Below are 27,893 nucleotides of genomic sequence, written 5' to 3' on the forward strand. Positions count from 1 at the left end.
ACTTCCATTTGGGTTCCTACTGTCTCTAAAAACAGACCAAGCACCTAAAAAAACACAGAGCTGTTTTTGTCAATAATTTAATGCTTTTTGGTGTCTAGAAAGTGAATTGTTTAAACCCCCCCCTGAATGCCCGTCACCTAGCAAACCCAGAGAAGCGCAGCCTGTTACCTAGCAACCCAAGCAGAGCTCCAACACCTTTGGTCAGCTGGTTTTACTGCTGAATGCACTGCACAATAGCTGCTGGAAAAACAAGTGTTTTGTTGTTGACTTGCTATCCAGAAACCACTTCCTGCAGGTAGGTCCTAACACCAGGTTTAAGGCCATTCACAGCAACCATGCCATTCCATGTCTTCTCTGTCCTTCCGGCACAGAAACTGAGCAGTTTGGGGGTAAAGAGGTGAAATATCACTTGCTTTAAAGTTCTGATTGACTTTGAAACATCTGACTCATCTATCTCTTGGTTTCCTGCCATTAAATTAGTAACTGTATCCTTACGTCTTCTGGCCTTCTCCACACAAATTCCCAAAGTGCTTCTTGTTCTCCACACTCGTACTGTCAACAGGAAATTGGATTCACTTACTCCTCCTCTGTTGGTGCATTTACAGGAATGTCCTACAAAGTACACTTAACCTCTTCCAGTGGGATTTATTACATGTACACGGATATCTATCTGTAATTCTGCAACATGAATACACATTTCGATAACTGGATTTCCTCAGATAAAGCACAGAGAAAATGTCCTACACATCCAGTACTTATCCTGACATGAAGCCTAAAACCAAGCGCCCTTGTCACAGTAGATGGGAAAGTCGATGTAAGTGGAGCTTTGAGGCAGAGAGCAACTGCTTTTATCCTGCTGCTGCTGCTGCTGCTGCTGCTACTGCAAGGACTGGCCTGGTTCACTGAGTTCACACATAATAACAGAGAAGTGCAGGAAACAGAGCCTCAAACATCTGCAAGAAATATGCAGTTTTTTGCTTTGCTTTACTTTGTTTTCTGTCTTTCCCACTGCTTTATGAAATATACATAGTCTATATTTTTTTCAGAGCAAAGATGTATGCATTTAGTGTAGATATGTTTGTGTGAGAGCCTTGAGACTGAAGAATGTTGCAGCCACAACAAATAATTTTGTAGTTTTTCATCAGCTGAGATGCTAATAGATCAAGAACAAAATTAAAAAAGAAACATTGGAGTGAGAAATGTATTCATCTCTTTGCAGATTCACTCTTTTACTATCAAAGTTCTCCCACATGCGTTGGTTTTTATTCACTTCAGCAACTGAGTTTAAGGTTATAGTCTCCCAGGAGGAGGTTTATTAACGTTCTTCTGATTTGATCAGAATAAACAGAGTTCACATCCAAAATAAATGAAAAAAGGATGCAATGTAATATATTCAGTAAATAACTAAATCCTAAGGGAGATTTAAGAATTATTTATAAAATGTCCATAATTTGTGAAAATATTTTACTACAAAGAAAAGTATAGTGACATCCTTGTATGAGTCTGAAGTTTCAGTATGAAGTTTATTTACAGGAACCAAATAGAAGTAGGAAATGATGAAATGACAATGAATAGGCATGAAATGTGGCGTGTATTGGTAAAGGGACAAATTAACCACTAACCCTGAAAGTGAATCTGCACTTTTTACTTGCGTAAATTCTGCAGCATGCCAACTACATCAAGATGGTAAAACAATATGGAGTTAGTTACATGTGTGTCTATCTCCAGCTTTCAGCCGTCCACAGGACGGAGCTGAAATTAGCTAAAATGCTAAAGCTGGCAGAAGTGTTGTCAATGTTTTTCAAACTATGGCCTGAAGTGACTCAAATCCAACTTTTTTGTTCTAATGTGGCCTGTATCTGATCTTTTCATAACAGTCGGAACACTGTCATGATCAGGGTTTTTCGATTGCGGCCCACTGTATGTGGATATGTGGTCCGAGATCCAATACGTATCTGATCTTTTCAAATCTGACCTGAGTCTGAACGTCATTGATACTCGACAAACGTCACTATTCTTCGTCCTGATCCCGCACAAACGGGAAGAAAAACAACAACCATGGCGGACGATAATGACGATAAAGTTGTCAATGTGCTGGCTCCAGTCGGAAAACAACTTTAAAATCGTAAGATACGCTCCATCATTAGTTTAACTGCCGCAAAATCTGGGCACTTTCTTTTTGTATGCCTGTTGGTAAAACACTGAGCGCTATCTCTGTGTGACGTTATTGTGCCCTCTCCTGCGAGTACCGGAGACTTTTAGGGCGTAACGGGAACATAACGACTTTATCCAAGTCGCATATATTTGGAAGTGTGAATGACCGCGCAAAAATAAAATTAAATACAAGTTTAAAAAAAAAATCAGAATTGAGCATTAAGACCTGCAGTATGAATGTAGCCAGTTACAAGTAGGCTAGCATTAGCATGTTAGCCATCACTGACTGACTGGTGAATTCCTGTCGAACTCGGAAGTGGAAAATTCTGACTTCCCATTCAGAAAAATTTTATTACCTGGAATGCCCTCAGAAGTCAGATTTCCCAAGTAATTCTGACTTCCCCCTGTTACGACTAAGGCTGACTTTGTGTTTCGATATGGCCGCTCATCGCATCAATAGTAAGCTGCAAAATGTGATGGAAAAAAAAAAAGTATTTTGTAAGAGTTAGTCATAAGGAAAGGATGCACGATAAATCCTTGACTTTTATTTACAGTGTTTAAGACCTGGAAAGTAGAAGAAAGAGAAGAGGTTGGTAGTTGAGCAGCCTAATCACATGGGGCGCCTGCGCAGCTGCTCACCACCTGGTAAGTACATAAACAGTTTAATTTACTTTGAAGGGATTCAACCCCAATATTTAGATTATGTTTCAACCATGTGACTCCACCCCCTTATGTGCTTAAGTTGAATTTTCCCACCTTTTCTATTTCAATGTAAACCCCTCATTGTTTTGTTATGACCTTGCAGAAAGCCACAAGCCAAAATGCATTGATCTGTTTATAATGTTTTTTTTTTTTTATGATTATTCTTCAACCAGTGGGATTTCACCCATGTAAACTTGCTTAATGGAAACACGTTAATTTAAAAAATAAATAAATAAATAAAAAATTGATAAGAGTTTTTGCACTAGGTTGAGGTAGTTCTCAGCCATATCAAAATGAGTGTACTTTGCAAATCTGCAAAGGAAAACTTTTTTTGTATCACTCAAGTCATGTGATCAACAATTGGATGTTACCTCTGGCAGAAACGTTGAAAAAGACAGCAAGAAGTGTTAGGAGGATGAAGGGTGAAATGTTTTTTAATGACTTGTGTGAACATACTTATTCATGTGTGATTTTAATTTCTGTGTATATTATTTAACGGAAACACAGCGATTGCGAAATTGTGTTTTTTCAACATTAATGGAATATCAGGAAAGTTTTATGCACATTCGTAACAGAAACGCAGCTCGTGAGACAGTGAAAGTACAACAGGGTGTCAGACGTTTGAGGAGAAATGAAAGTAAATTCAGAACAGACTCTGCAGCAGAGACAGAGAGAGTTATCGATTTTCTGATTTAACCGAGTGGGGATGAAGTGATGAGCAGTCAGTCCATAAACACATCCGGGAATAAGGAAAACTAAATCTTAGCTGAGGGTTACTTTAGCGCCTTTCAACCTGTGAGGTGTTTATAAATCCTGGGAGATTTATTTTTTTAAATGAACTGAAAATAAAGCAGAAGCAATGAGGTAACAGAAATGCTGCAGTTTGAGAAAAATTTATGCTGCTAAACATTTTTTTGAAATTGATCTAGAAATTTATCTCAGCTTTATTTCTTTTTTTAAAAAAAAGAAACTTAAAAAAAAAAACAATTTACGTTGTTGATTTAAGCCAAAAAAAAAGTGTTCTCTTTGTCTGCTGATATTTAATAGCAGATACTACACAGTAAAATATTCATTGTCAGCCTCAAAGTTATTATAATCAATGAAGACAGGCAGGACTTAAAAGGAAAAAACTCTGTGTCAGATTTAATTCAGTGTGCTTTGTGAGGATTTAATAATCCTTTTCTCTTTGGACGTGCCAAGCTTTCCCCAGTTATCTGAAAAACTTTCCTGATTATTTCTCACAACACAAAGAAAAGGAAGATCAAACTGTATCATGTTGTTATTATTGCTGTTGAGTTAGCCATGTTTAACTGAGGAACTGGACAAGATTACACTATTTTTGACAACTCCTGTTATTCATGTATTCATGTTGAAAATTTTGCCTTACTTTACAATAGGTTGTTCTTTATTCTGTTTTTATAGATTTTATAATCTTATCTTTTTGTGAATCTCTTCGCTTTGATTGTCTGTCACTTTGCTGCTGTTGCTCCAGAATTTATTCACTCTGCCACAATAAGGGATATTTCTATTTGTAACTATAATGATAATTTAAAATAGAGATGCATTTGTTTGCATTTGTTTTTCCGTGTTGAGGAAAAATAGATTTAAACATTTTCACCAACAAAAACCAGTGGTTCTTTCAATTGTTTTCATGTCAAATCTCTTATGAACTCAACACTTTCAAGAGGACTTTCAAATGTTTGTCATAAAAATCTTGAAATTACATTTCTTGACTTCTTGACATATAGAATATTTTATGTTTTTGAAAGGACCCAAAGGTTGACATTGCCTGAAAGGTGCAAAGAAAGCCCCAATCATCAGCCCTCCACCACCATACTTTCTATTTGTGTTCATTTTCCATTTTTGCCTGCATTTGTTTTTTCCGTTCTATTGGTTTCATTCTTGTCTGAATGAGAGGTCTGAGATATTATCTACGGTGTGAATTTGTTTCTTCTACGCAAAAGCTATATTTTTGCAGATACAAAGCAGAAAACAGAGTTTTTACACGTCTTTTATGCAGTCTCATTTGTTCCTTCCTATAAATAAATATGAGAAGTAAAAGTTTCAGATAAGTAGTCTAGATTAAAGCAGTCAGTTTGCTTTAGGAAAAGGTGCTGCATTGGGAGGTTGTTAACATACAACAATATAAATTACAGTACAGACACTCCAGCCTTTTCTCCCTCTTATATTTATTATGCTGGTGTAGAGCCACAAAGTTCAACCTAAAACTCATCAGTATCCTGTTACTTTCTTGTTGTGCTGAATGTTTGCTTTGTGTTGTCGTAAATCTGGCCGACAGGTCTCACACTCACATTTTAATGGAGCCGCAGCGTTCTGGTCCTTATGGGTCTCAGAGGACGAATTCCCTTACTGTAGCTCTGCATCATTAAGAAACAGACCCGACTCAGTGCATTTCATGGAAAAAAGCTGACAAGCAGCAAAAAGAAAGCTGCTTTGATTCAAAGATGTAAACTTTATTATTAGTGTTAGATTTCAGAAACATGATATTCTGGATACGGTGTAAATATAATAATAGTATAAATAAAGATCCATAATACACAAGTTTTAATTGATATCTGAAAAATCAGGGTTTTTTTAAATCAGTTATTAAAAAAGGCCAAACATGGATTTAAGGATTTTGATTCACCTTTGATTTTAAAGCTGCAGTATGTAACTATTGTAAAAACGACATATTTGTTAAAGCTATCACCATGTCATGACAGCATGTTATGAGACAGATAATCTGTGAAAAGATCGTTCTCCTCTACCTCTCTGAGCTACTATTGGTGTCTGAAGAAAACACCAAAAACAAGCAATCAGAGTCAGGAGGAAGGGCTTAACGCTGTCAATCAATATTATGTACTTGCTGCTAAATATGCTAATGGCAGAGAAACAACTTACCGTTACAGAAAAACTGTTTATCGGCCGACTATGTCAACTAATGCTAGCCTTAGCATTTATGACAGGCTGTGTTAACTGCATCTTACCAGAGAGAAACGAGGCAGAGAGAGGAGGTATGAGTAGCACTACACAGAAAGGTGATTGACAGTGCTAGTTAGCATACTGTCATGACATGGTGATGGTTTCAACAAACATGTAGAAAAAAGATTTTTATAAAAGTTACATATAGCAGCTTTAATGAGTTAGCAAGAAACTATAACAATGTTCTGCATCAATTACCTGGAGGAAATATATTTTAGAACCAGAAAATCTTAAAATAATCTTTAGCAGTTGGCACTTTGGGTCTCAAGAACAAAAAGGCTCTACCTTTTATTTTTAAGAGTGCAAGGTATGCTAAAAGTATGGTGGAAGTAACATTTTTACTTCAAGTTAATGCTAACTAAGGCCAAACGTGGAGGAATGTATAGAGTTTGACTGAGTGGTGTAAATAAAAGTGTTTCATCAGTAACGTTTTGGCAGCTGCATCACAATAGAGTCTTGTGCTCTTATTATGTGCAGAAAAGTGAGACTTTTAGCTGCTTCTTTCCAATGTCAATGTTTTACTCAACCGCTGCAGTTAGCCACCTGATATGAACTGTCTGCTGTCTGCTTACCGGTTTATTGTTTGAATGTGGTGAGTTGTACACTTTAGTGTAACAATGTTGGTTAAATTGAGGTTTCATGAATGCTGCAAGACCACTTTATATAATATTTTGTTGCAGTTTTTGTCACAAGTTGTCATTTATCACTATGTTAATTTACAGGCAGATTTGGCTTCATACAGAGGCATTTTAAACCCAAGGATTGGATTAATTGGCTGAATGAATTTTTTAAAACAGATTTCAGATATACAAAATGAAAATGAGCATAACTGCCCATCTGCTCACAATTAAAAAAGGACAATTTGGTGAAACTGAGGAAACAAGCCTTTTAATATTTAAAAAAAATCACACTATCGTCTCTGAAGCAAATAAGCTTTGTGTTGTTTTTATTTCTCTCAAATCCAAAATAACACTTCACTAAGAAACACATCAGCGACAAGAAGCTGCTTCAGAAGTTATAGTCTGAGTTCCAGCAGCAATTTTATGTGGATTTGACTGAAAGTTTAAAGAGACTGTAATAAAAAAAAGAAGCAGAAAGAAGTTTCAAAGGTGGAGGGTGCTCACCAAGATCAAGCAGAATAAATAATCATTATTCACCTTGAGATGTTTAGTCAGAGGACTGCTGATTTAATGAGCCCGACCCGCTGCCAGTGTTAATCTACTGAAAGGTCTGCGATGCAGTCTGGATTAAGGAAGCAGCAATTCTGGCTGAAATTAATAGCGCCCAACTTTTAATTGGTATCTGGAAAATGTGAGTAAAGTTTCTGCAGACATTGTTTCCGATGCTTTCAAAGTTAAAGCATTTTTTTCTCTCAGCACCTAAACAGTCTTGATTTTGGTGTTATTTTTCCAGGAGTCAAAATTTCTTTTTCAGACCTTATCATATGTTGTCATTACAGAATAAAACTGCTTTTTGATTGTTGCCAAAGACTTTAAGCAATTTAATTACTAAGCAAATGAAAGTAGAGTTGAAGCACAAACTCCTTTTCATCTGAATCAAATGTCCATGATGAAAAATTACATTGGACGACAGGTACAAATGTGCAGAAAATGACAAAATGAAATGACTTGACATGAGTGATGCAAACTCCAAAACACACAAACACATCTAAAATAAAAGTAACTGAAAAATGTTGCAAATAAAATATGCTGCAATCACCAATAAAAAAAACTCCTTCAGCCCCAGGAAATAGAAGAAAAACTGAAAGTTTGTCAAATGTTAAAAACAACAGCAAGTATGAAACAATGCAAACTCACTTCACAAAACAGAAGTCCTCCAGACCAGTAGGGGGAGTCGACTACCAAATCGTATGGGACCAGACACTCAGTAAAGATGTGATATCATGATTTAATAAGATTTTCAGAAGAAAGTTTAGGGAAGACTTGACATATTTTTCAAAAATGCGATCTTTTCCGATATTATAGAACAGCAACATATCTGCATAGATAATATCACATGCTCCAGACTCCCCCTAGTGGTCTGGAGCTCTTCCATTCTGGGAAGCAACTTTTCAACTCTTTGTACTTGCTGTTATTTTTGCTGTGTGCCTGTTTCCCTTTTGGTTCTATTTCCTTTGGTTGCATCATCTTGCATATGGTCACAGCTTTTTTTTTTTTTTTGGTTTGCAGCATTTCCTGCTGCATTTGTTCTTTTGTGTTTTAGTTTTTGCATCAATTATGTGTTTGTAGCTCGTTTCGACCTTTCCTGAACACTTGCACCTGTCGACCAATGCCAAAAAAAATAATAAATAGTTGTGATTATCAGTTGTTAGTGAATAAAGTTGCTATTGTCATACATTTTTCATACCCTGTATTTATCAGGCTATGAAAGGTTCAGCCTTTCAGGACACAAAGTCACATTTTCCTGAACTAAATCAGACGTTTTTTTTCTCCTCTGGTTTGACCTTCAGACCGGAGACAGAAACCAGCAGGATCTTGTCAGATTCATAGTAAATAACTTTCTTTGCATATGCAGCAGTGCAGACATTAGGATGCAGCCCTGACACAATGAAATTAAAATGTCTATGAAGAAAACAGTAATTCAAACTTCTGATGAGGTTATTGTCCAAGCACAGATGTTCAGACTGTGCTATGACACCAGCATTATACTAATCATAATCTCCCTCCTTCTTTCACTGAGTGTGAGCACCTGGATGTCATCATCTATCACTGAGCATCTGTCTGCCTCCACGGTTCAACACACAAACTCCTCCTCCACCATCACCCTCAGCTTCAGTCTGTGGTTTTTATGCGAGCTTGTTGAATTTATATTCTGCCCTAGAAGTTGTTCTCAGCCAGCCTCCACCTTGTGCACATCACCTGACTGCCCATCTGACCCTCTATGTGCCTGCACACATGATCCCCACCAGCTCAGCAACACTTCAGCTCATGTGGTTTGTTTTCAGATCTGAAAAATGGGTAAAATGTTTGGCTTACTTATTGGAATCTAAGCTGCACACATTGACTACCCTGTTATAGCAACTGCTAGGAGAAAAAACAATTACACACAGAAATATTCCTGTGAGTGTACATTTTGCATTCATAAGTATTCTAAGAAAATCTTTGGCAAAGCTAAACCCTTTCAATTAACTGGCTTTTGTAGAAGAAGACATTTAAATTAATACAATAACTGCTAAGTCCAACAGTCTTTTCAATAACTCAGTGTTTGACTAAAAACAAGAAAAGCTTTCCTAGTAAGCTTTTTATATTTACATCATCTCTTTGATTTGGAATGTGTTCTTCACAAAAAAATGATATGATTTTTTTGCTATGAAAATATTGATTTGTTTCCAGTTTCACACACAGAACTCCCATGAATGAAGCTTTTGTTCAATTCCAAACAAATATATGTGGTACATAATAAAGCATTCTGTATTGTAATAGGATGACCAAAGTTGTAAACATATGATGTGACAAAGTTTATTGAAGACATGAAAATGAGTAACATTTTATGGCAATAAATAGATAATTAGATGTAGCAATGCTTCTTATTTTAAAGAGACAAACTCTTTGTGCTTAAAGTTTATGGGCACCATTTGCAAACTGTCAGGATATCAGAAGAGGAAGTTCAGTCGCTCAGTTTTGCTCAATCCCTGGAGGTTTCTGTGGGTGAGAAAATTACACAACATAAGAAACATTCGAGACTTTAGCTGTACTTATTTTCCACAGTGACAGTATGTCTTTATTATAATAATTAGGTGTTACAGAGACAGAGAAATCCCCTGAAGATCTTCTCTGAAAGAAATACTGGAAAGTTCCTCTTATTTTCCCTATTTGAAGTGGAACGGGTGAGCCACCTAGTGGCGGGATGGAGTCACTGCACCACCACACCCTAGATAGATAGATAGATAGATAGATAGATAGATAGATAGATAGATAGATAGATAGATAGATAGATAGATAGATAGATAGATAGATAGATAGATAGATAGATAGATAGATAGATAGATAGATAGATAGATAGATAGATAGATAGATAGATAGATAGATAGATAGATAGATAGATAGATAGATAGATAACTCTGTTGGCAAGATAAAATACTTGACATGAGAAATATTTAGTGATGAAAATGTGTGTTTTATTTGCATCTTTTCTTCATAAATGACCCTGGAGAACGCTTTGATCCATTCTGATCCTGGAGATCAGGCTTGAGATCTCCTCAGAAATCTGTTGGAAGCACCATTTAAAAGAGTCATGGTGTTTCAGGAAACAATAACATCCATCAGTTCCTTCTGTTGCTGTGTACTGGTATGTTACTGAAGTTAGCATCATGTAATCGTTATTATTCTAGGCGTTAACATTCATCTCTTCATGCAGAAACATCACAGCAAAAGAGCTAAAGATTATTGCAACTGAAATGAATTATGAAGCCAATGATACTAACAGCTTATTACTAATTGACTCCAATGATTTAGCTTCAAATTCAAAATGTTTAATGACTTTGTTTTCAGTTATTATGTTAAAAATACAATAAAACCTTACTTTTTTTTTTACGTCTTTCTGTTCTTTTTGAAAAAATTTTATCATCAAATTCAGATTTCTCCTTAATATGTATTAGTATTTCCAGATCAATTCTTCTCTCCCTGTTTGCAGTTAATCCCACTTTGCTGTCTTCAGTTTCTCCACCTGCTTTTTGGGCCACAGGTCCAACATTTCAGGGTTTTGATCTTCTTCTTCATTGGTTTTCCTGAAAGTGGCTTCTCTTCTGGTCTCCATTCCTGAAGCACTTTCTCTGCAGCTGAACCTCCAGAAAACTGTTCCTTTAGCTGCAGTTTCCTGTACGTCGGGCTGTCTGGATGCAAATGGGAAATGTCTTCATGCTTTTCCTTGAAGATAACGGTTGTTAACACACAAAAACAAGAACAAGAAAAACAAACAAGAATTTCAGCTCACCTGCATCTTCAGCAGGAATTAATCTGCTGATCGGTGATTTCAGCAGGTTTCTTTTATCACTTTCTCATTTACTGCTGACATATTTAGTCTTTATTTACAGACAAAAAGTAGTCCATACCATTTAAAAATAATAAAATAAAATAAACCATTAAGTGTGAAAGACAAACAGATCCATCACAAAACAATATTTTTTGGATGTACTCCAAGGAAGTGAGCTTTTCATGTAGGTCAAATCTACAGTAAGGATTATTTGTGAAATAAGTAAATATTAATAACTGTACATCTGATCACTTTGCAAAACTATTTAAAATCAATATAAACTACTGATACAGTACAGACTAACATCACTCCCAAAAATTTCATTCAATAAAATAGAACATGAACTATAATGTAAAATGTATTAATTTGAATGATTTTTGTCATGGATTAAATCAAAATGGGAAATAGAATAAAACAAACTAAGATATTCCTTATTTGTTCACAAACTACTCCATCCAAAATGTTGAATATTGTTAAATACAACATAACTATAAAAATAACATCTATAAAAATAAAAAAAATCAATAAATGAGCTAACTATTTTCTGTGAAAACAATTTCTATGAAAAGTGTTAAGAATAAAGCGCTTGATTTAAAAAAAATCACTTTAAATTATTGGGATGAAATCAAAGTGCTGCAGTGCAAGTCAAAGATTTTTTATTGATAAAACAGGTAAAGTCTATAAAAGCACAAAAGAACAGAAAGTCTTGTTAAAAGGAAAGTTTGAGTCTGTTTCTGTGGATCCATTTCAAAGAAGATTAAAAACCAGCATTTTCTGCGTTGTTCCAGTAGAGGGCACCAAAACAAATCATTCTTTAATTTCTTTCTATGTAATTTATGCCTCTTCTAAATAAGAGTGAAGATCATCTACAGTCCAGAATGAAGACAGATAAACCTGTTAATCATCTCAGCTACTTGTGGCACCATGTATGTTATTTTCTGCTGAGGAGGAGTCTTCTGCAGGTCCTGCAGACGTTTCCTCTGCAGACAAACAAACAGTCAGTCAGACAGACAGACAGACTGGCTGACCGTAACTCTATAACTCTATACTGGACCCTGCGCCGTTCCAAATTTGTCTTCCAGCCACGGGATCCCGTCGTCTGACCAGGAATAAACACACACACATGCACGCTGAAGCGTCTGCTCGCCTCCATACTGTACATCAGTGTGTGTAGATGTGTCTCTGTGTGAAGAGGGTCACAGTGACCATGATGGGATGTTCAGGCTGATTCTCAGTCACTGATGTAAGCAGACAGTCAGAGCAGAGTCTGAGTGAACACACAGCGAGCAGCTCATTTCATTAAAAGAAGCAGCTGGCTTCATGATGGGATCATCAGAGTCCCACCCTAAGTAAAATAAATCGTATGGAGATGAGAACAAAAAACTCAAACTGAATGCATTTGCTACTTTTCTGGTTCAGTTTCCAGACTCGGTGTCTTTTATAGAGAAGCTGACAGTTCAGAAAGTTGCAAACGGCTCATTTCTGTGACAGAACTTTGTTAAAATGGAGGCGACGCCATCCAGCAGCAGGTCGGATGAGGAGGAACTTTGTTCTTCTCAAACATCAAGCAGATGGCAAATGCTGGAGTCAGCTTTGTGTTGCTGTGGCATCACAAGCTTCTCTACGCTTCTGCCTTATTGCTGCATTTTAAATATTTATTAGGCTGCAGCAGCATCTTCTCACCCAGTGAACAAAGAAGATTTTTGTTCTGTTAGGATGCTTGAATAACAATGAGAAACAAGAAAAGAAACAAAACCAGGTGATGTGGAGGATTGCAGACATTGTCATTTTGTTTTGACCTAAACATTTAGGTTTCATGGATATATTTAATTTATTCAGTTATAACTAATGGTCTGAATCAGGCTGGTGGGGCATTTAGGGTAAAATCTTAGTCTGAGACTTTCTTTATGGAGCTCAGGTTTGTTCTCAGGTTTGTTCATCCCAAAAAACAAACCTGAGCAGGATTACTACTGCAACAACACATCATCAGTACGGTAAAACTAACCTGTCTCACGACGGTCTAAGCCCAGCTCACATTCCCTATTAGTGGGTGAACAATCCAACGCTTGGTGAATTCTGCTTCACAATGATAGGAAGAGCCGACATTGAAGGATCAAAAAGCGATGTTGAGGATCGTGAGGCCCTGCTTTTACAGTCTGTATTCAAACTGAAAATCAAGTGAGCTTTTGCCCTTCTGCTTTTTATTTTAGATTTTAAAATACAAAGTGATTTGATGCAACAACAGTTACTGACTATGGGTCAGATATTAGATTCAGTGCATCAAGACAAACAGAAAATATGCCAAGCAACTGATCCTATAAATGGTATAAACTTAAAGGGGAGATATTATGCAAAATTCACATTTTGCACGTTTTGCACTTCCATCTGGGTTTCTACTGCTTCTAAAAACAGGCCAAGCATTTAAAACAGAAAAACCATCCAGCTGGTTTTTGGCAGTAAATTAATGTTTTTAGGTGTCTGCATTTTTCATTACCTAGCAACCCCAGCAGCAAAGCCCTGCCCGTTACCTAGCAACCCAAGTAGAGCTCTTGCACATTTAGACTGCTGTTCTTACCGCTGTATGCTCTGTGCAATGACTGCTGGAAAAGAGAAGTGTTTTGTTGTTGACTAACAATCCAGATACCACTTTCTGCATTCTTGTTAGTTGTGTAGGAGGCCCTACTTCTGCTTTTCAAAGATGTACGGCTATATATTTGCACACTTGAGACCCTGATACAGCTCAGTCAAAATAGGCAGAACTGAGCAGATTAAAATCTCATGTTAAAGCGATTTTGTGCAAAAATGTACTGAACATGTTTTGTATATAGACCTATCCTAACCTGTTCTAGGAAATATAATAAGTCACCTTTAAAAATAAAAATTGATTTGAAACCAATATTTGACCAATCCTTAAAATATACATCAGCCCCCACAACCATGCAAGGCATGCAAGGTAAGAACAGACAATGAATAAATAGATTCTTTAAACAATATAAAATCACAGTGAGTTTTATTTTACTTATAGACTCCAGATTCTCAGATTTAATGGAGTTGGCTAAAGGTTTGAAGATAATATAGATAATATGTTAAGTTAATGGGTTTATTATATCAGATTCAATTCAATTTAATTCAGGACACCCTTTTAATAGCCCTAATTCTCAAGACAAAATCTCAATACACTTTAAAAAAGTCAGTTCCTTTCAATCTTACATACATTGCAATCAACCCTATTTATCAAACAGTGCAGTCAAGTTCAGTTTCTTATTCAAAATGGTTGAAAAGAGTTTTCAATACCCAGTAGATTACATCAAGTCGATGTCTTTGTTCATTGACATAAAAATATCAACCCATGATAATTTAATTAAGCTATTACTATTATTCTTATATAAATATAAATCTTTCATTGTTACCAGGAAACAATTTTAGGGCATTTCTACAATTACAGTGAATCATGATTGGAATTTTATGAGAAATGTTCTAAAACTGCATCAAAAATATATCTTTTGTAAAGCAGCTGGAGCTTAAAGCTGGATGTCCCTCACAGATAGTCGAGGAGTCGGAATGTTTCACTCCGAGGAGACGATGATCCGACACTCTTACCGTGAAGTCATTCTTTATTAATGTCATTTCACTGAAATCAACTCTGACGCTCCGCCTCCGCTGACGAGGCGTTCACTATTCGGTTACAGTAAATTTAGAAGAACAGAAAAAGTTAACAGACCATCAAAATTGAGAACCTCAGTTAGCAAATTAATTTTAAGATATGAGATCAGCTGGTAGGAAGAAAATAAAGAATGTTTCAACACTTGTTTTAATACAAATTGGAATCAGTATGAGACAAATATGACTTTCTTTGTAATTCAAATTAGATTCAGATCTGTTTTGAGTTATAAACATTTAAATGGTTCATATAACGCTGAACACTAGATGAGATGTTTTAGGGTTTGAAGAGATTTTTATTTTTATGCAATAAATCAGAACATTTTCCAACCTAAACAGAAAAACATGGCAACATATTGCACTGTAGTACCAGAATAGCCTGCTTAATTATGTAGAAAAAAATAGCAAAAAGTGAATAGAAAAAGCTAAAAGTCTCACTTTTCTATAGTTAATCAGATAAAATTTTAGTCATGGCATAACAGTTCAATTCAAAAGTGCATTTATTTTACAAACTATCAGTAAGTGAAGCACATTTAGTAGATTAATTACACACACAGATTCATGTTTAAAAGCTTTTTTCTGTCAATTATAATAATTTTCCACTTTCAGATAATGAAAATACGAAGTTTAAAATTAGAATGTTACATCAGACCAATTGCATTATTTTCAAAAAAGAAATGTGAGCTTAATGAAAAGTATGTAAGTATTTTTTGCCATTCAGCATTATAAGTTTAATTCAATTTGACTGTTTTATAAATAGTTGAAATGTATGCAGTTCAATAAAACTAATATAGTTCTATAGTGCATTTGTTGTATTTTGTGGCTTACTAAATTAAAATGAAACAAAGTACAGAAGTCTCGAAGCAGCCTGACATATAAATCAATGTGAAGTGAGTTATGCTTTGCTCCACTAAACACAGAACATGAAGGAGAAAACTTTGCAGGCCGAGTCCACTGTCCTGTGATGATTGAACTGTCAGAACTTTTTACCATGGCAACCACAGACGTTCTGATTAATTAATGAAACCTTTTACAACATCAGCTACCGTTTTTAATCACCCCTGACTCTCCAACCAGAACACACACACATGCACACATATGGCAGTAAAAAAGCGAGCTCTGTGTGAGGGATGGAGTATTCTCCAGGCTAAGCTTTGGCAGAAATCAATGACACGGGCGTCATAAAAGGAGCGTTTCTTTCCATAAAAAGGTTTGAGAGCATATGTTGTTGCCTGAGGCCTTGTTTCTGAGCGTGAAAAGTCATCACTAAAACATTCAGCACAGAAGCACCGCAACTAGGCCAAAAGTTTTAGAGCCCCGCTAATTCTGCCGCAGTTAAAATTAGAAGAAACCCTCAAACTCTCAAACCTCCACGCAGTTAGAGCTTCATCAGAAGTTCTCCTCTTTGATCCGAACGCACGTTTCTCTGATCTCCCAGCTCACACAGAGGCAGACAGCCTGACAAACACCTTCAAAACAAACAACACAACATGTCACGACAAAGAAACGCAGCACCAGAATGTGAACACACACTTTGAAAGCCCGCTGGCTCATGTTCATGGTTTAATAAAGATTTCTGTGAGAGATTAAGAAACAAAAAATGTCTGGGAGTCTCAGTCACTTTTACTCTGAGTGATGGAAACATGTTTATATCTGTCTGCTTACTGCAGGATCAAACAATCATTCCTCACTGGTGTTACTGTCAGCACATCAGCAGACTGGAAAATACTGTCAAATACAACAAGCATGCAGGAATGTTTAGACTTAAATATTGATCAAATTTGATCAAATCAGCATTTTGTGGTGTAAAAATATTGAGTTTATTTGACAAAAACTGCAGCGTCTGGATCCCCTTTGAGCCCCAGTTTGGAACTTTGTGCATCTGAATAAAACTATCTGGTCTGCTACATCTTATTGTTATGTAAAGTTGATACGATTTGAATAACATGACCAGATTATTTAAAACTTTTAAAGCAATTAGAAAAAGTCATGAAAGGATCTGAAAATTAACCACAGCTGGATGTTGAAGTCGTCTGTTTGGAGTTTTTAATGCAAGATAAAAATGTGCTTTCTGAACCCATTAGTCCATTTTGTCCCATTAGTACTTCCACATTGTCCCTCAGCCACTGTCAGCTTGCTTCTCCTGAAAGTAAATCTGTTTATGGAATTTCAAAAATAATTTATGAAATTGTTCAAAATTAGAGTTTTATAATTTTCTTTTTCTTTTTTTTGCAGATTTTATGTTTCACTCTATTTCCAGTAATTGTGCTTCCTGATTTTTTTTGCACAATCTCCAGTCTTTCTCAAACTGTGGTTCACAGACCACTGTTGGTCCGTGGGCGCCCCCTACAGGTCTGCAAGGGGGCGTGAGCTCAAAGTGCGCTGGTACAGTTAGCTTACAAAAGGACTGTGTTAAAAAATAATAATAGATAAGTAGATTAAGACCAGTCACTCAAAAGAGAAGCTGAAGATACCGCTGGAAAGCAAACAACAGATCTACATGGACTCCCTGATGTGGTAACATGATGACGCCGCCTCCATATCTGGCCTGCACGCATCCAGGTTTCTTCCAGGTGGAACCTTGGCCATGTCTCAAAAAATTAAAGCATTTATTTCTACTGTGCAACTTTTAATTTGTGTTCTTAGATTCCTTGTTGATTGATGACCTTTTGCTTCTTTTCAGCCCATCTAAGTACAGAAATCATTTCCTTGTGGATGATGACACTCGTAGCTGATTCAGCCAGGTCTTTTCCATGATGTTGCATCTATTTGAGTTGTTGCCTTACAATTCATCCACAGGTGTGCCTCTGTTTACCTTCAAGGCTTGGAAATAATCAGAAGATTACAAAGGATTTACATAATCATCTGGGTTATCGTCATTTGTCTAAAGGAATAGTAATCTTGGATAAAGTACACTTTTTACTTTGAACAAAAACATTCATTCATTCATTATGAATCTTTACTATTCAATCGTGCTGCAAGTGCTTTTTGGTTGTCTGCTGTTATGAATTTTCTTTCAATTTTCAGAGAAAAGTTCATTTTAATTTGATCCGAACGTTACTGTGCTCTAAAAAGTGCATTTTGAGTGTGTAAAGTGATTGATTTATTTACAGGAAATATGGATCTTTGTGATAACATCTCAGTTTGTAATCACAAAGTTTGAAAACTCACTTATGACCCACAACTACTACAACACACGAAACAGACATTTTACGTATTTTCCGGAAGATTTTAGGATTATTACGGGATTTTTTAAATTCAAACTCAGTCTGTCTGCTTCCTCCTCTCTTTTTCACTTCACACATACGGTTCCCATAAAGTTCCTGCGGTCTGGTCGGAAGCGCGCATGCGCAGTGGCCGCAGCGTGTGGTTGCGATAGTATTGTGAATGACGAGGGGTGGAGGTGGGGTGGGGGCGGTATTTCGGGTGTACAGTCACAAGAGCGACTCGGCGGAGCCAGGAAGTAGACTGTTGACGCCTTCAAGCTCCGACAAAAGTGTCGTAATTTTCAACACTGACAGCTGCTGAGAAGGTGTCACAAAGGAAACAGGCAGAGGAACTTTGTGGCTGAAGCTGATAACAAAGAAGAAATGCTTTTGTTCTTGTTGCCTTCAGGATGTGCAACATAAATTATTAATTTTATTTATTTATCTTCGATCAAGTATTTTAAACAATTGCTGCTTTGATACATGACGAATAAAGGTTTAACTTTTGTTTTTCTCTTCCATAACAACCTAAAACATATTTTGGGCGTAACATTTATTACTTTAATTGAGATTGACCATTAATCCTTAATTAGTCGTTTATTTGTGCGTAAAAACCATTTTTACGCACGAATCCAAACGAGAAGAGAATCACCCGGAAAGCTGCAGGTAGACCTGAGAGCGCTTGTTTGTGGCTCAAGATCAGGCGCTCGTCGAGAGACAAGAGGAAAGGAGGGAGGAGGAGATGGAGGGGGAGCCTCAAGGCCAAAGTGAGCTTTATGTACCGCAGCGGGTCACTTTCTGCGAGCCATTTGGAGCCAGAGGCGACCCGGAACGCGCAGGAGCCGCACCAAACTGAGGCAGACCATCAGTCCCAATCACTGAGGCCAGCAGCAAGGAGCACATTGCTCCACACAGGGAAGAGAGAGAGAGGGAAAAAAAACACAGACAAACAGACACGGAAGAGAAGTGAGAGAAAGAGAGAGAGGCTGAGTGCGGGACGGTCGGCAAAAAAACGCACTGTGGAACTTTAAAGTGTGCGGGATCAGGAGGAAACAGGCTCGAGTGGCCGCGCAGGGTCGGAGAAGATGCCGCGGGTAGTCCCGGACCAGAGGAGCAAGTTTGAGAATGAGGAGTTTTTCCGCAAGTTAAGCAGAGAGTGTGAGGTGAGTGAGACGGCGGAAATAAAGAGAAGAAAGGCTGTGAAAGCGGCGGGCAGAGCTCCGCTTCATCTCATCTGCCTTTATTTCATCTCTGCACATGCTGATTAAAGTCAGGGACAGGTATTAACTCACAGATGCTTCACAAACGGTGGTTGGATTTATAATTTCTAAGTTAAAGATTTAATCTTTCACCTTCCTTCACTCATAAGTTGTTTTTTAAATTCAATTTTCAGGTAAAGTGTTTTTTTATTTTTTGTTCAGCTTTAACTTCTTTGTTTTACATTTTCGCTGAAAATAACAAAAACCAATACCCAAGATGTACCAAAATTTTTACATTAAATTGTACATATTTTCCCCAAAAAATAAGGATTTGTGAGCTAAATTTTGTATGTTTGGGGATTAATGTGTTGTTTCTTGTGCAGATTAAATACACTGGCTTCAGGGACCGACCCCACGAGGAGAGGCAAGCCCGCTTCCAGAACGCCTGCAGGGACGGACGATCAGAAGTCGTGAGTCCAAAACTAGATTTATTTAATTCAGTGCAATTAAGTAAAGTGGTACTGATTACTGAGCGCCATTTATGACACCCAGCAAAGAGGAAGAAACTCTGCATGTTTGGATTTGGAGCCTTCAGAGGCGGTGCTAGACTCAAAGTACTGGGGCAAATCAAGTCCAGGGTCTCATTTACTTTCAGTCAATAAGTTACAATATTATTAAAAAGTGGATGTTTTCCAGCAACTCAATCGCAAAGTGAAACACTTTATAGATACACAGTGATGTTTTCAAGCCTTTATTTATGTTAAATATGATGATTTTCTGATGAATTACAGCCACTTAAAAACATTTAAGATTCAAATATTACATGTAACCTGCCTTTCTAATGAATTTATGGCCTTTATGAACATAATCTTTCTGGAGTTTTAATATATTTGAATTGAATTCCGACACCAGAGTCCAACGTTGTACTTCTGATAAAGCCTGAGCCAAACAGCAGAGAGGATAACTGAGGGAAAACATGCCAGCTTTGACTGAACATCACAGTTATTCCTCATAATTCAGAACTTTTACAAAGTTCATATTCTGCTGTGTAAAAAATGAATAAGAACTGGGCTTGCTAGCTTTAGTTGTAGTCTGAAAACATGGCGTAATCCTGTCATATTTATGTTTAAAATTTGGAGATGTCAGTTGCCTGTGGAGTTAAATCTGAATTTTAATTTAAAAAATACATTGCCTCAAAGTACAGCCTCAAAACTGAACCTTTTCTGGATAAACAGTGCAGTGTATAATTATTTAGTTCTTGTTTACTCCATCCAAACACCTGACCTAATAATAATCTTTTCAGACTACACCTGTGGCTGCTTTTTGTTCAAATTTGATCAGGAAGTTTCTTGTAAAATGGTTCTGAGATCACAGCACACACCGTTAAAATAACCTGTTAGAATAAAACTGATTGTTTTCATTTTGTGTAGATTTTAATCAGTATTTCTGAGTAAAACATCAGTTTAACCACAAAGAGACAACAAACTAAATTAGCTAACCTCCACAGATTATGAGGATCATTTTGCTTATCTTAAAATAAGAATTGCTGCTGTGAAAAGCTGAAGTGAAACTTAAAATGTTCTATCAAGGTGGTGAGTGCATGTTGTTTCCCTGGCAACCACGGATGCCATTCATCCTCACAGACCGCCTGAGGGCTAAAGAAGGCAAAGTTTGTTTTATGCTGTTGCTAAGTTGGATACAAACTTGAGATCTTGCTCCAGCACTGAAATATTCTCAACCACAAGTCTGACAGCTATTAGCTTTTATTAAACTTATATTATTTATAGTACAACTCATTCCTGCACTGGGAGGATGTCAGATGGCTCAACCAACACCTTCAGTAAAATTTTAACAAACTATTCTGGCAGCGTTTTGAGCATCCATCCACAAACTAATCTATTAAATTATAAATTAAATGATTTTATTGGCTTGAACTTAAAAACTTTTTTATATGCCATTGATAAGAAGCATCATAATTTGTTTTATTTGAATTTAAACAAATTTCCTTAAACCAGGGAGGAGGAGGGACACCCTCCAGCTTTAACTTCTTATCTTCATCTTCTCCTGCTGTGCTCATCATCATCATCATAATAATGCAGTCAGTGGCTCATGTAAACACGCGTGATCACACACAAACATGTTGGTCCCAGTTGGGCTTTAACTGGGCCGTCATTAAGCTGCCATATTTGAGATGTTGTGACAAGTCTGACATGATTACCTGCAGCAGAAACTGGACCTGTTTCATAGCAGGACAAATGTTAGTGATCATTAAATGATTTATGGAGAAAATAATGTATGCAAGATCCTCATCATGTGAAAACCTCGTGTAAAAATAATATGATGCTACAAAAACTGTTTTTATTTAAAAGCTAATGTGGCTTTACCCTATTATCTTCATCTATCAAGCACTTTCTCTGCTTTATATGACCATTTTTTCAAAATGTAACTTTGTAAATGTTGCATATATCTGAGGCAAATCCAGTTCTTTTGTTTGAGGGTGCTTCACCAGAATTTTGTTGTGTTTTTTATTTTCACTTTGCAGCCAGCAGATAGCTGGTGCCGTTGCAGAGAAATATTTAGTGGCAGGAGAGACACATCTGGGCTGAATCTGCCTCCACCATTTAAAAACCACAGTTCTCTGGCTTCACATGAAGCCGATACGAAGAGATGGATGCTCTGCTGGGTCCGAACGTACGGCACCAGTGGAAATATTTCCCATATGCCAGAACCTAAAGGAGCGCCATCCATCTCTTTTTAAGGCCGCACTTTTGAATCAGACAGAGAATAAAGCAGCATGTCTGTTTTTAGCTGACTGCAGGTTCTACCAGAGCAGATAGCCTGGCTAACTAATCATCTTATTACAGGCCTTAGTTTCCTTATAATCTGTATAGCAGTATGCTAAAAGCTAAAAGATAAATTTAATATGGTTGTTCTGAATGTTTGCTGAAGTTTGTGTTAAAAATCAAAGTGATTAAATGTTTTATTCGACATTATGTAAAGACAGGCACAAATAATTACTAAACCAGTTTTACTAAACTCAAGAAATAGTTTAGTATATTTCTAAATATACTATATTTTTTAGTGAAATATCAATACATATCAAGTGCAATATTTTTAATTAAAGATCCACTTTTTTCACTGCTGATACCGATACCAATATCTGAACTTTAGTATCAGCTGATACCTATAAAGAAAAACATTCTTCTCCTAAAAAGTTTTTTTTTTAAATGCACATATAAATATACTAAATTACAAATTTACAGATGCACAGAAATTTACAGATATGTACAGATATTAATGTCAGATCGGTGCATCTCTATTTCCAATATCTTGAATTTAACATCTCGGTTTTTTCTATTTCTTTTCACTATTTTTTATAACCATTTTTTAGTTGTTTTTTGCCTCTATACCTGCTATTTTTAAAAATGTCGTTGTGCTTTCTTGTACAATAACAATAAAAGAATTATAATTCTCTAATTCTAATAATTGCCTTTCTGCTTTAAATTTAATTAATTTGATACATTTTTGATAGTTTGAAATTTTTGTTCCTTGAAGTTGAGCTACTAAGAGAATCTCATAGTTTCTAAAATAAAGACAAAGTGTTTGTGTGTAGAGTCGGGTCACCGACACGCTGCAGGACGGGTCGGCGGGGCGTTTAAGGTAGAGCGGGGGGGCTTGCACCATTTTTTAGAGGGACATGATGCGTCTGCTTGTCTGTATTTATAAACCTCCAGCTGTGACATCATGCTGCAGATTTATCTATGAAGTAAACACGGCTGAGGATCATTTCTCAATATTAATTATGGTCAGACAAAAAATCTGTGAAGGATCAAATTATCTGGACAATTGTAACCTGGGCTTTATTTACTGATTTCAAAACAAATGTGGTGAAAATTTTAAAGCCACAATAGATTTTATTTTCATTTATTTTGAGCCAATTGAACTAGCAGTTCTGCCTGAATCTTTTGATTATCATATTTGGTCAAGATGAAAAATGTATTTAATTTAAACTGTTGGTTTTGTCTCTTCAGTCAGTCTTTCTTTTGTTACGTTTTTTGTTAGATAGGATTTATTTTTGTTATTTATTTACACACAAAGTATTAGCTTTGTAACAAATCATAGTTATTATTTACACTCATCTATAAACTAACTCAATGCTGTTGAATTAGTAGGAAGTGTCTTTTATTATTATCATCATTATTTGACAGCAGCTGCAATGATATAGTTGAGAGAAGCAACTCTATAATTGATCCTTAATATCTTTTACTGTAATCTTTTCTTTTTTTAATCCTTTTTTGGGTTTTTATATTCTACAGAGACATCTACTCAACTTCTCAACAAATCACTAAGTTTATAAATCCAGATATAAATCTCAACATAGTGGATTCCATATATTATCGTCTATGTTTTAGCACATTTTAACCTCCAGAACACACAACTAACTGCTGACAGCGACTGCAGCAGTCGAGTCATATTGACTCATGTTCCCACTAAATGTTCAGGTGTTGTAACAGCAACAGTAAGGAACAGATCTGCTCCTCTGGAATATTTTTTATTATATTCAAAGATATATAGCAACAGTAATAATAATAATAATAATAAACGTCCAAAAAACAAAACAAAGATCAATGACAAAGCTCTGCATCTCAAACTCAAATTCTTTCCAGCAACTTTTAGATGTTTTTTACTTCAACAAGTCTGACTCAAACTGTTAGCTTGTTAGCATGACTCTGAATGAACATGGTTCATAATTTAAAATGAAAACATTTAAAACACATAGCTTTAACATACAATTGATGTTAAATATTGTAAAAATATCAAATAGTGAAATCTAAAAATGGCTCCTGCTGTGTAAATAAGCAGTAACATATTTACTGGTAAATTTCTCCCAGTGAAATATTTGGAGCAGTTTAACAGTAAAGAGCAAAGAAAACATTCTGGAAATATGGGATCCATAAAGTTACAAAACTATCCACTCCAGATTTAGGCTTAAAGTCATTTTTAATTTTCCAAACATTTTTTTCCTGATTGGAAGAAATATTGACGTTGAGTCCTGACTTGGATGTGAAAGAAAATGAGAAAGTTTTTTCTCTGGTTTAATGAAAAGGCTAAACATGCCATCTTTAAATAAAATAAACTCTTTTTTCAAAACCGATAGTCTTATTACGTGATATTTTTTCATCTTTTGAAAGATCCTCTTCCTCATTCTGTGGTTGAATGAAAGTTGTTTTATCCAAATCTGCCAGGGTTCAGATTTACTCAATAAAATTGAAACTGTGATTTTTATTAATATTTTTATTATGTATTGAGTCAGTCACATGTCACTTAAATATTAGCATTCAGAACATATAATTGTAACAATGTTCAGCTTTTTGTTGCTGATTAACAACATTTTGTAGAAGTAAAGTTACTCTACAACAAGCTATTTTAGCTTTTTCTTTAACCTTACTGATTTTCCCAGAATGTTCCTCCTAAACAAAATGGTTGTTCATAGTTACCACATCACGTATCACATCCTTCAAAAAGATATTTTACTCCCAAACATAAATCAAAAAGCAGTAAGGAAGAGAAGCCAAGTCATACAGAACTTGTCATTGTCAGTGTAAATCAGCTAATTCAAAAATAGCATAATTATTACTTATTGATTCTTCTTCCATGATATCCCTTCAAGATTCACTGCGGTTTTATATATTGATATTATGAGAAGTTATACAGCAAGTTTTAATATTTAACAATGGCTTAAAAATAGGAAAAAAGATTAATAAGAAAATAAGCAGAAATTAGGTTGAAGGTAAACAAAATGTTGTGACATGAAAATTGTTTACACATGTTCATAATTACATGGTAAACACAGGTCACAGGTTTCTCTTTGGCAGCATTAATATAACTCTCCAAATGGTATAGCGTAAATATAAACCAGATTGATTTTAGATATAATAGATAATTATAGCAGTTTAAGTAAGAATTATGGGTTGAAATTGCATAGAAATAAATGTTCCAGCTATTTTAAAGTATTTCAATATTAAACATACTTTCATTAAGCCCACATTTCTGCATTAAAATGTTTTTTATTTGTGTTTGTCTGTTATAATATACTCTTAAATTAGCTTCAATCATCATAATTATCAGAAATATAAAGTTTGAAACGTGCGTTACACTTTGTAACGTGTTTCAGTTTGTTAAGGAGTTACTGAAATAAATGAACTATTCACTCATTCTAATATGAAGAATATGACTGGATATTTTCCCCCCCAAGTAGAAAATAATCAGCATAAAACATAAAACAGTCTTAATAACTGTGAAATTGGTTTGCTGTATTTGCAGGTTTGTGTTTTAAATAGTTTTCCTCCTGCAGACACACACAGGAAGAGTTGAGTGTCGGGACTCGCAGCACGGCGCTAAGCGTTCAGGATTGATTTGATAAATTGAACAATAATTTGAACTAAATTATCTTCAGCTCAGCTCATTAGAGATGAGTCGCTTTCTAAACTATTATTGATTTCCATGATTCTGTGCTCACTCCCTCCTGCTGCCCTTCTTTTATTTCGTTTCCTTTCCTCTCTTCATCCTTTTCTTTCCATTTCCTCTTTCTGTTCCTATCCACTCTTCGTCAGATCCAGCTCACTTTATTTTCCAACCTTCGTCCTGCTTCATTTCATCCCCTTTATTTTTATTCCCTTCATTTTCCCTCCATCTCTCCTCTCTCTTTCCTGGCTCTCCGCGCCGTCTCATTCTTGCCAGCAGTAGTAGGCAGCAAATTAGAATCAGATGGTTGTAATCCAATACTTCAAATCCAGCAGAAATGATGACTCGGGCGTTCTTTGAGTTGGAACCCTTTAATTTCTTCTCATCTGTTCAGTGTTGTTCTGTCCTTCCTCTGTTTTATTCACTTTTTCCTTCTCATCCGCTCAGTCTTCCACGTTTGACAGGGTGCATAATTCATATGCTTCCATCTTCAGTCCCATCTCTAATGCCCTTAGTATCGATCCGTCTCAGCAACATATATCACACGCAAAGACAAAAGACATACAGACACAGCGAGACCGAGAACAACTCAAATTCTCTAATTGGATTTGCTGCTTCTCTGTAATTTATCGCTTCATGACTGCCGGACAGAAATGCATTCTGTTGCTTTTTTTCATTTTGTTTGTGTTTCTGTGCGTCTGGAGAGAGATGCATCTGGTTATGGCACAAAGCCATTTTAAAGAAATGAAAGGAATGGCGAAAGCTGCTGTATGATTTGATTATATGTTTGTATGTGTGAGTTTTGTTGAGGAACGAAAGCAACACTTTCATTTTGTGAGCAGTCAGAACCACCACTGGAAACGTTGCTTTTTTTCTGTTTAAATAAAATAATCATAATTCTCACTTTTTTCTCAAAATTCTGTTTCTGTGTTAATCCATGTCAAAATCCAAATAGAGAACCAAACTTTCTTAGATGCATCTTATCCGCACTGAATGCTTGTCCCAGATTTATTTGGGATGATAAAGACTGCATTTACATGATGGCACATAAAAAAAAAGATTATATATATATATCACTTTAATCTGATAAGATTAAAATCATAAGAATTTTTTTTCAGTGGTCCTAATTCTCTTCCATATTATTATAATAACAATTAAAAAGATGATAAAAACATTATTATTTAGCAGATAGAGTGGCTGTGACTGGATGGCTCAGTAGTGCCACAAACATTTACTTTTGAAATCAGGTTCCTCTGGATGCCATTCACTAAAGAAGCATTATTTATGTCTCTAAACTTCACACAGTAACTGTATTTAATCATATTTTTGAATTTACTTGTATTTAGTGATGCTCTTGTGAAACAAACAGGACAAAATGGTAAAAATATGGCCTGTGGTAATACACCTTTTTATTGTATTTGATTTATTGGACAATAAATCAAAATTCTTGATGGTCAATTTTTCAACATAATTGATAAACAATGCACACCCAACTTTAAAGCATTTCCAGATCAATCATGAGTTATTATTTCTAGAGGGATCCCAAATGTGAGGAATCATTCCGGTGGGAAATGCCTGAAATATCTCCCAAACAAACTTTCCAGAATGAATCCTTTCACCTTGCCCACAACTTACAGTTCCTAGTCCTAAAAATCCCACAGAATATGAGATTTAAGATTTTTGGGTCCATCCTGACGTCGTCCTCTCTCTGTCTGCAGGCCTTCGTGGCAACAGGAACAAACCTCTCCCTGCAGTTTTTTCCAGCCAATCTCCATGGCGACCAGAGGCAGGTACCATCGCGGGAATACGTCGACTTCGAAAGAGAGACAGGAAAGGTAGGATGAGTGAAACACCGACAACTCTCTCTGGTCGGTTCAGATCGACGTTCATGTCAAACTTTCTCACATTGGAATATTTTCTCTACAGTTTGCAAACTTTTGCAAACTCTGGATTTGAAACATCATGTGTTCTCAATTTGTCAAATTCTGATGTCATAGTTGCCACACTGCAAAAATAGAAAATCTTACCAAGTACTTTTGTTTTAATTTCTAGTGCAAATTTCTCAGTACACTTGAAATACAACAAAATTAACTTTCAAGTAACTTTTCACCAAGATAAAGCAGCTTGTTTTAAGGCAACAAGTCCTTAAAAATGATGAAAAAAGATTTTTGCAATTATAACAAGACATTTTTCCCATACTATATAGTAGTGAAACTAGTACCTTTTCATCAATATTAAGCAATTATAGACTCTAAGCAAGTTTCTAAAGCTTGTTGAAAAAGTTACTTGTAAGTTAGTTTGGTCTTATTTCCAATCTGCTAAAATATTTGGCCTAGAAACTAGACCAAAATACTTACAATTTTGTGTTTTGCGGTGTACGTACACAGTGTACTTGTGTAAGTGCTCTGATTTTTGAAGTTGCAAAGACAAAAAGAATTATTTTCTGTTTGCAACTTTGCTTTCACTTCCTGTTTTCAAAGACCATTTTGAGAAATGAAAATGTCACAAACTGTCCAAACATACAGTACTTTGT

General features: G+C 35.9%; 1 protein-coding gene and 1 long non-coding RNA gene across 6 annotated transcripts in view; both read left to right on the forward strand.

The window, feature by feature from the left end:
* The first annotated feature begins 2,032 nt into the window (after positions 1 to 2,032).
* LOC122836099 lies at positions 2,033 to 9,054 on the forward strand. 2 transcript variants are annotated; one of them, XR_006371404.1, is made up of 3 exons: positions 2,033 to 2,613; positions 2,709 to 2,799; positions 8,539 to 9,054. It is a non-coding gene; the product is annotated as an uncharacterized LOC122836099 (long non-coding RNA). The 2 variants fall into 2 exon arrangements; XR_006371405.1 differs by having other exon boundaries at positions 2,033 to 2,125.
* A 9,268-nt stretch (positions 9,055 to 18,322) lies between these two features.
* Positions 18,323 to 27,893, forward strand: part of cbfb (core-binding factor subunit beta) — a 40,845-nt gene continuing 31,274 nt past the window's right edge. Inside the window, exons 1-3 of one of the 4 annotated variants that reach the window (XM_044125780.1) lie at positions 18,323 to 18,859; positions 19,279 to 19,365; positions 27,079 to 27,195. In XM_044125780.1, coding sequence (XP_043981715.1) covers positions 18,782 to 18,859; positions 19,279 to 19,365; positions 27,079 to 27,195 — 282 coding nt within the window. In that variant the 5' untranslated portion in view covers positions 18,323 to 18,781. The remainder of the gene's footprint in view (positions 18,860 to 19,278; positions 19,366 to 27,078; positions 27,196 to 27,893) is intronic. The other 3 variants (XM_044125779.1, XM_044125782.1, XM_044125781.1) reach the window with 3 other exon arrangements.

Source organism: Gambusia affinis, linkage group LG08 (assembly GCF_019740435.1).
Source record: "Gambusia affinis linkage group LG08, SWU_Gaff_1.0, whole genome shotgun sequence".
Taxonomy (NCBI): Eukaryota; Metazoa; Chordata; class Actinopteri; order Cyprinodontiformes; family Poeciliidae; genus Gambusia; species Gambusia affinis.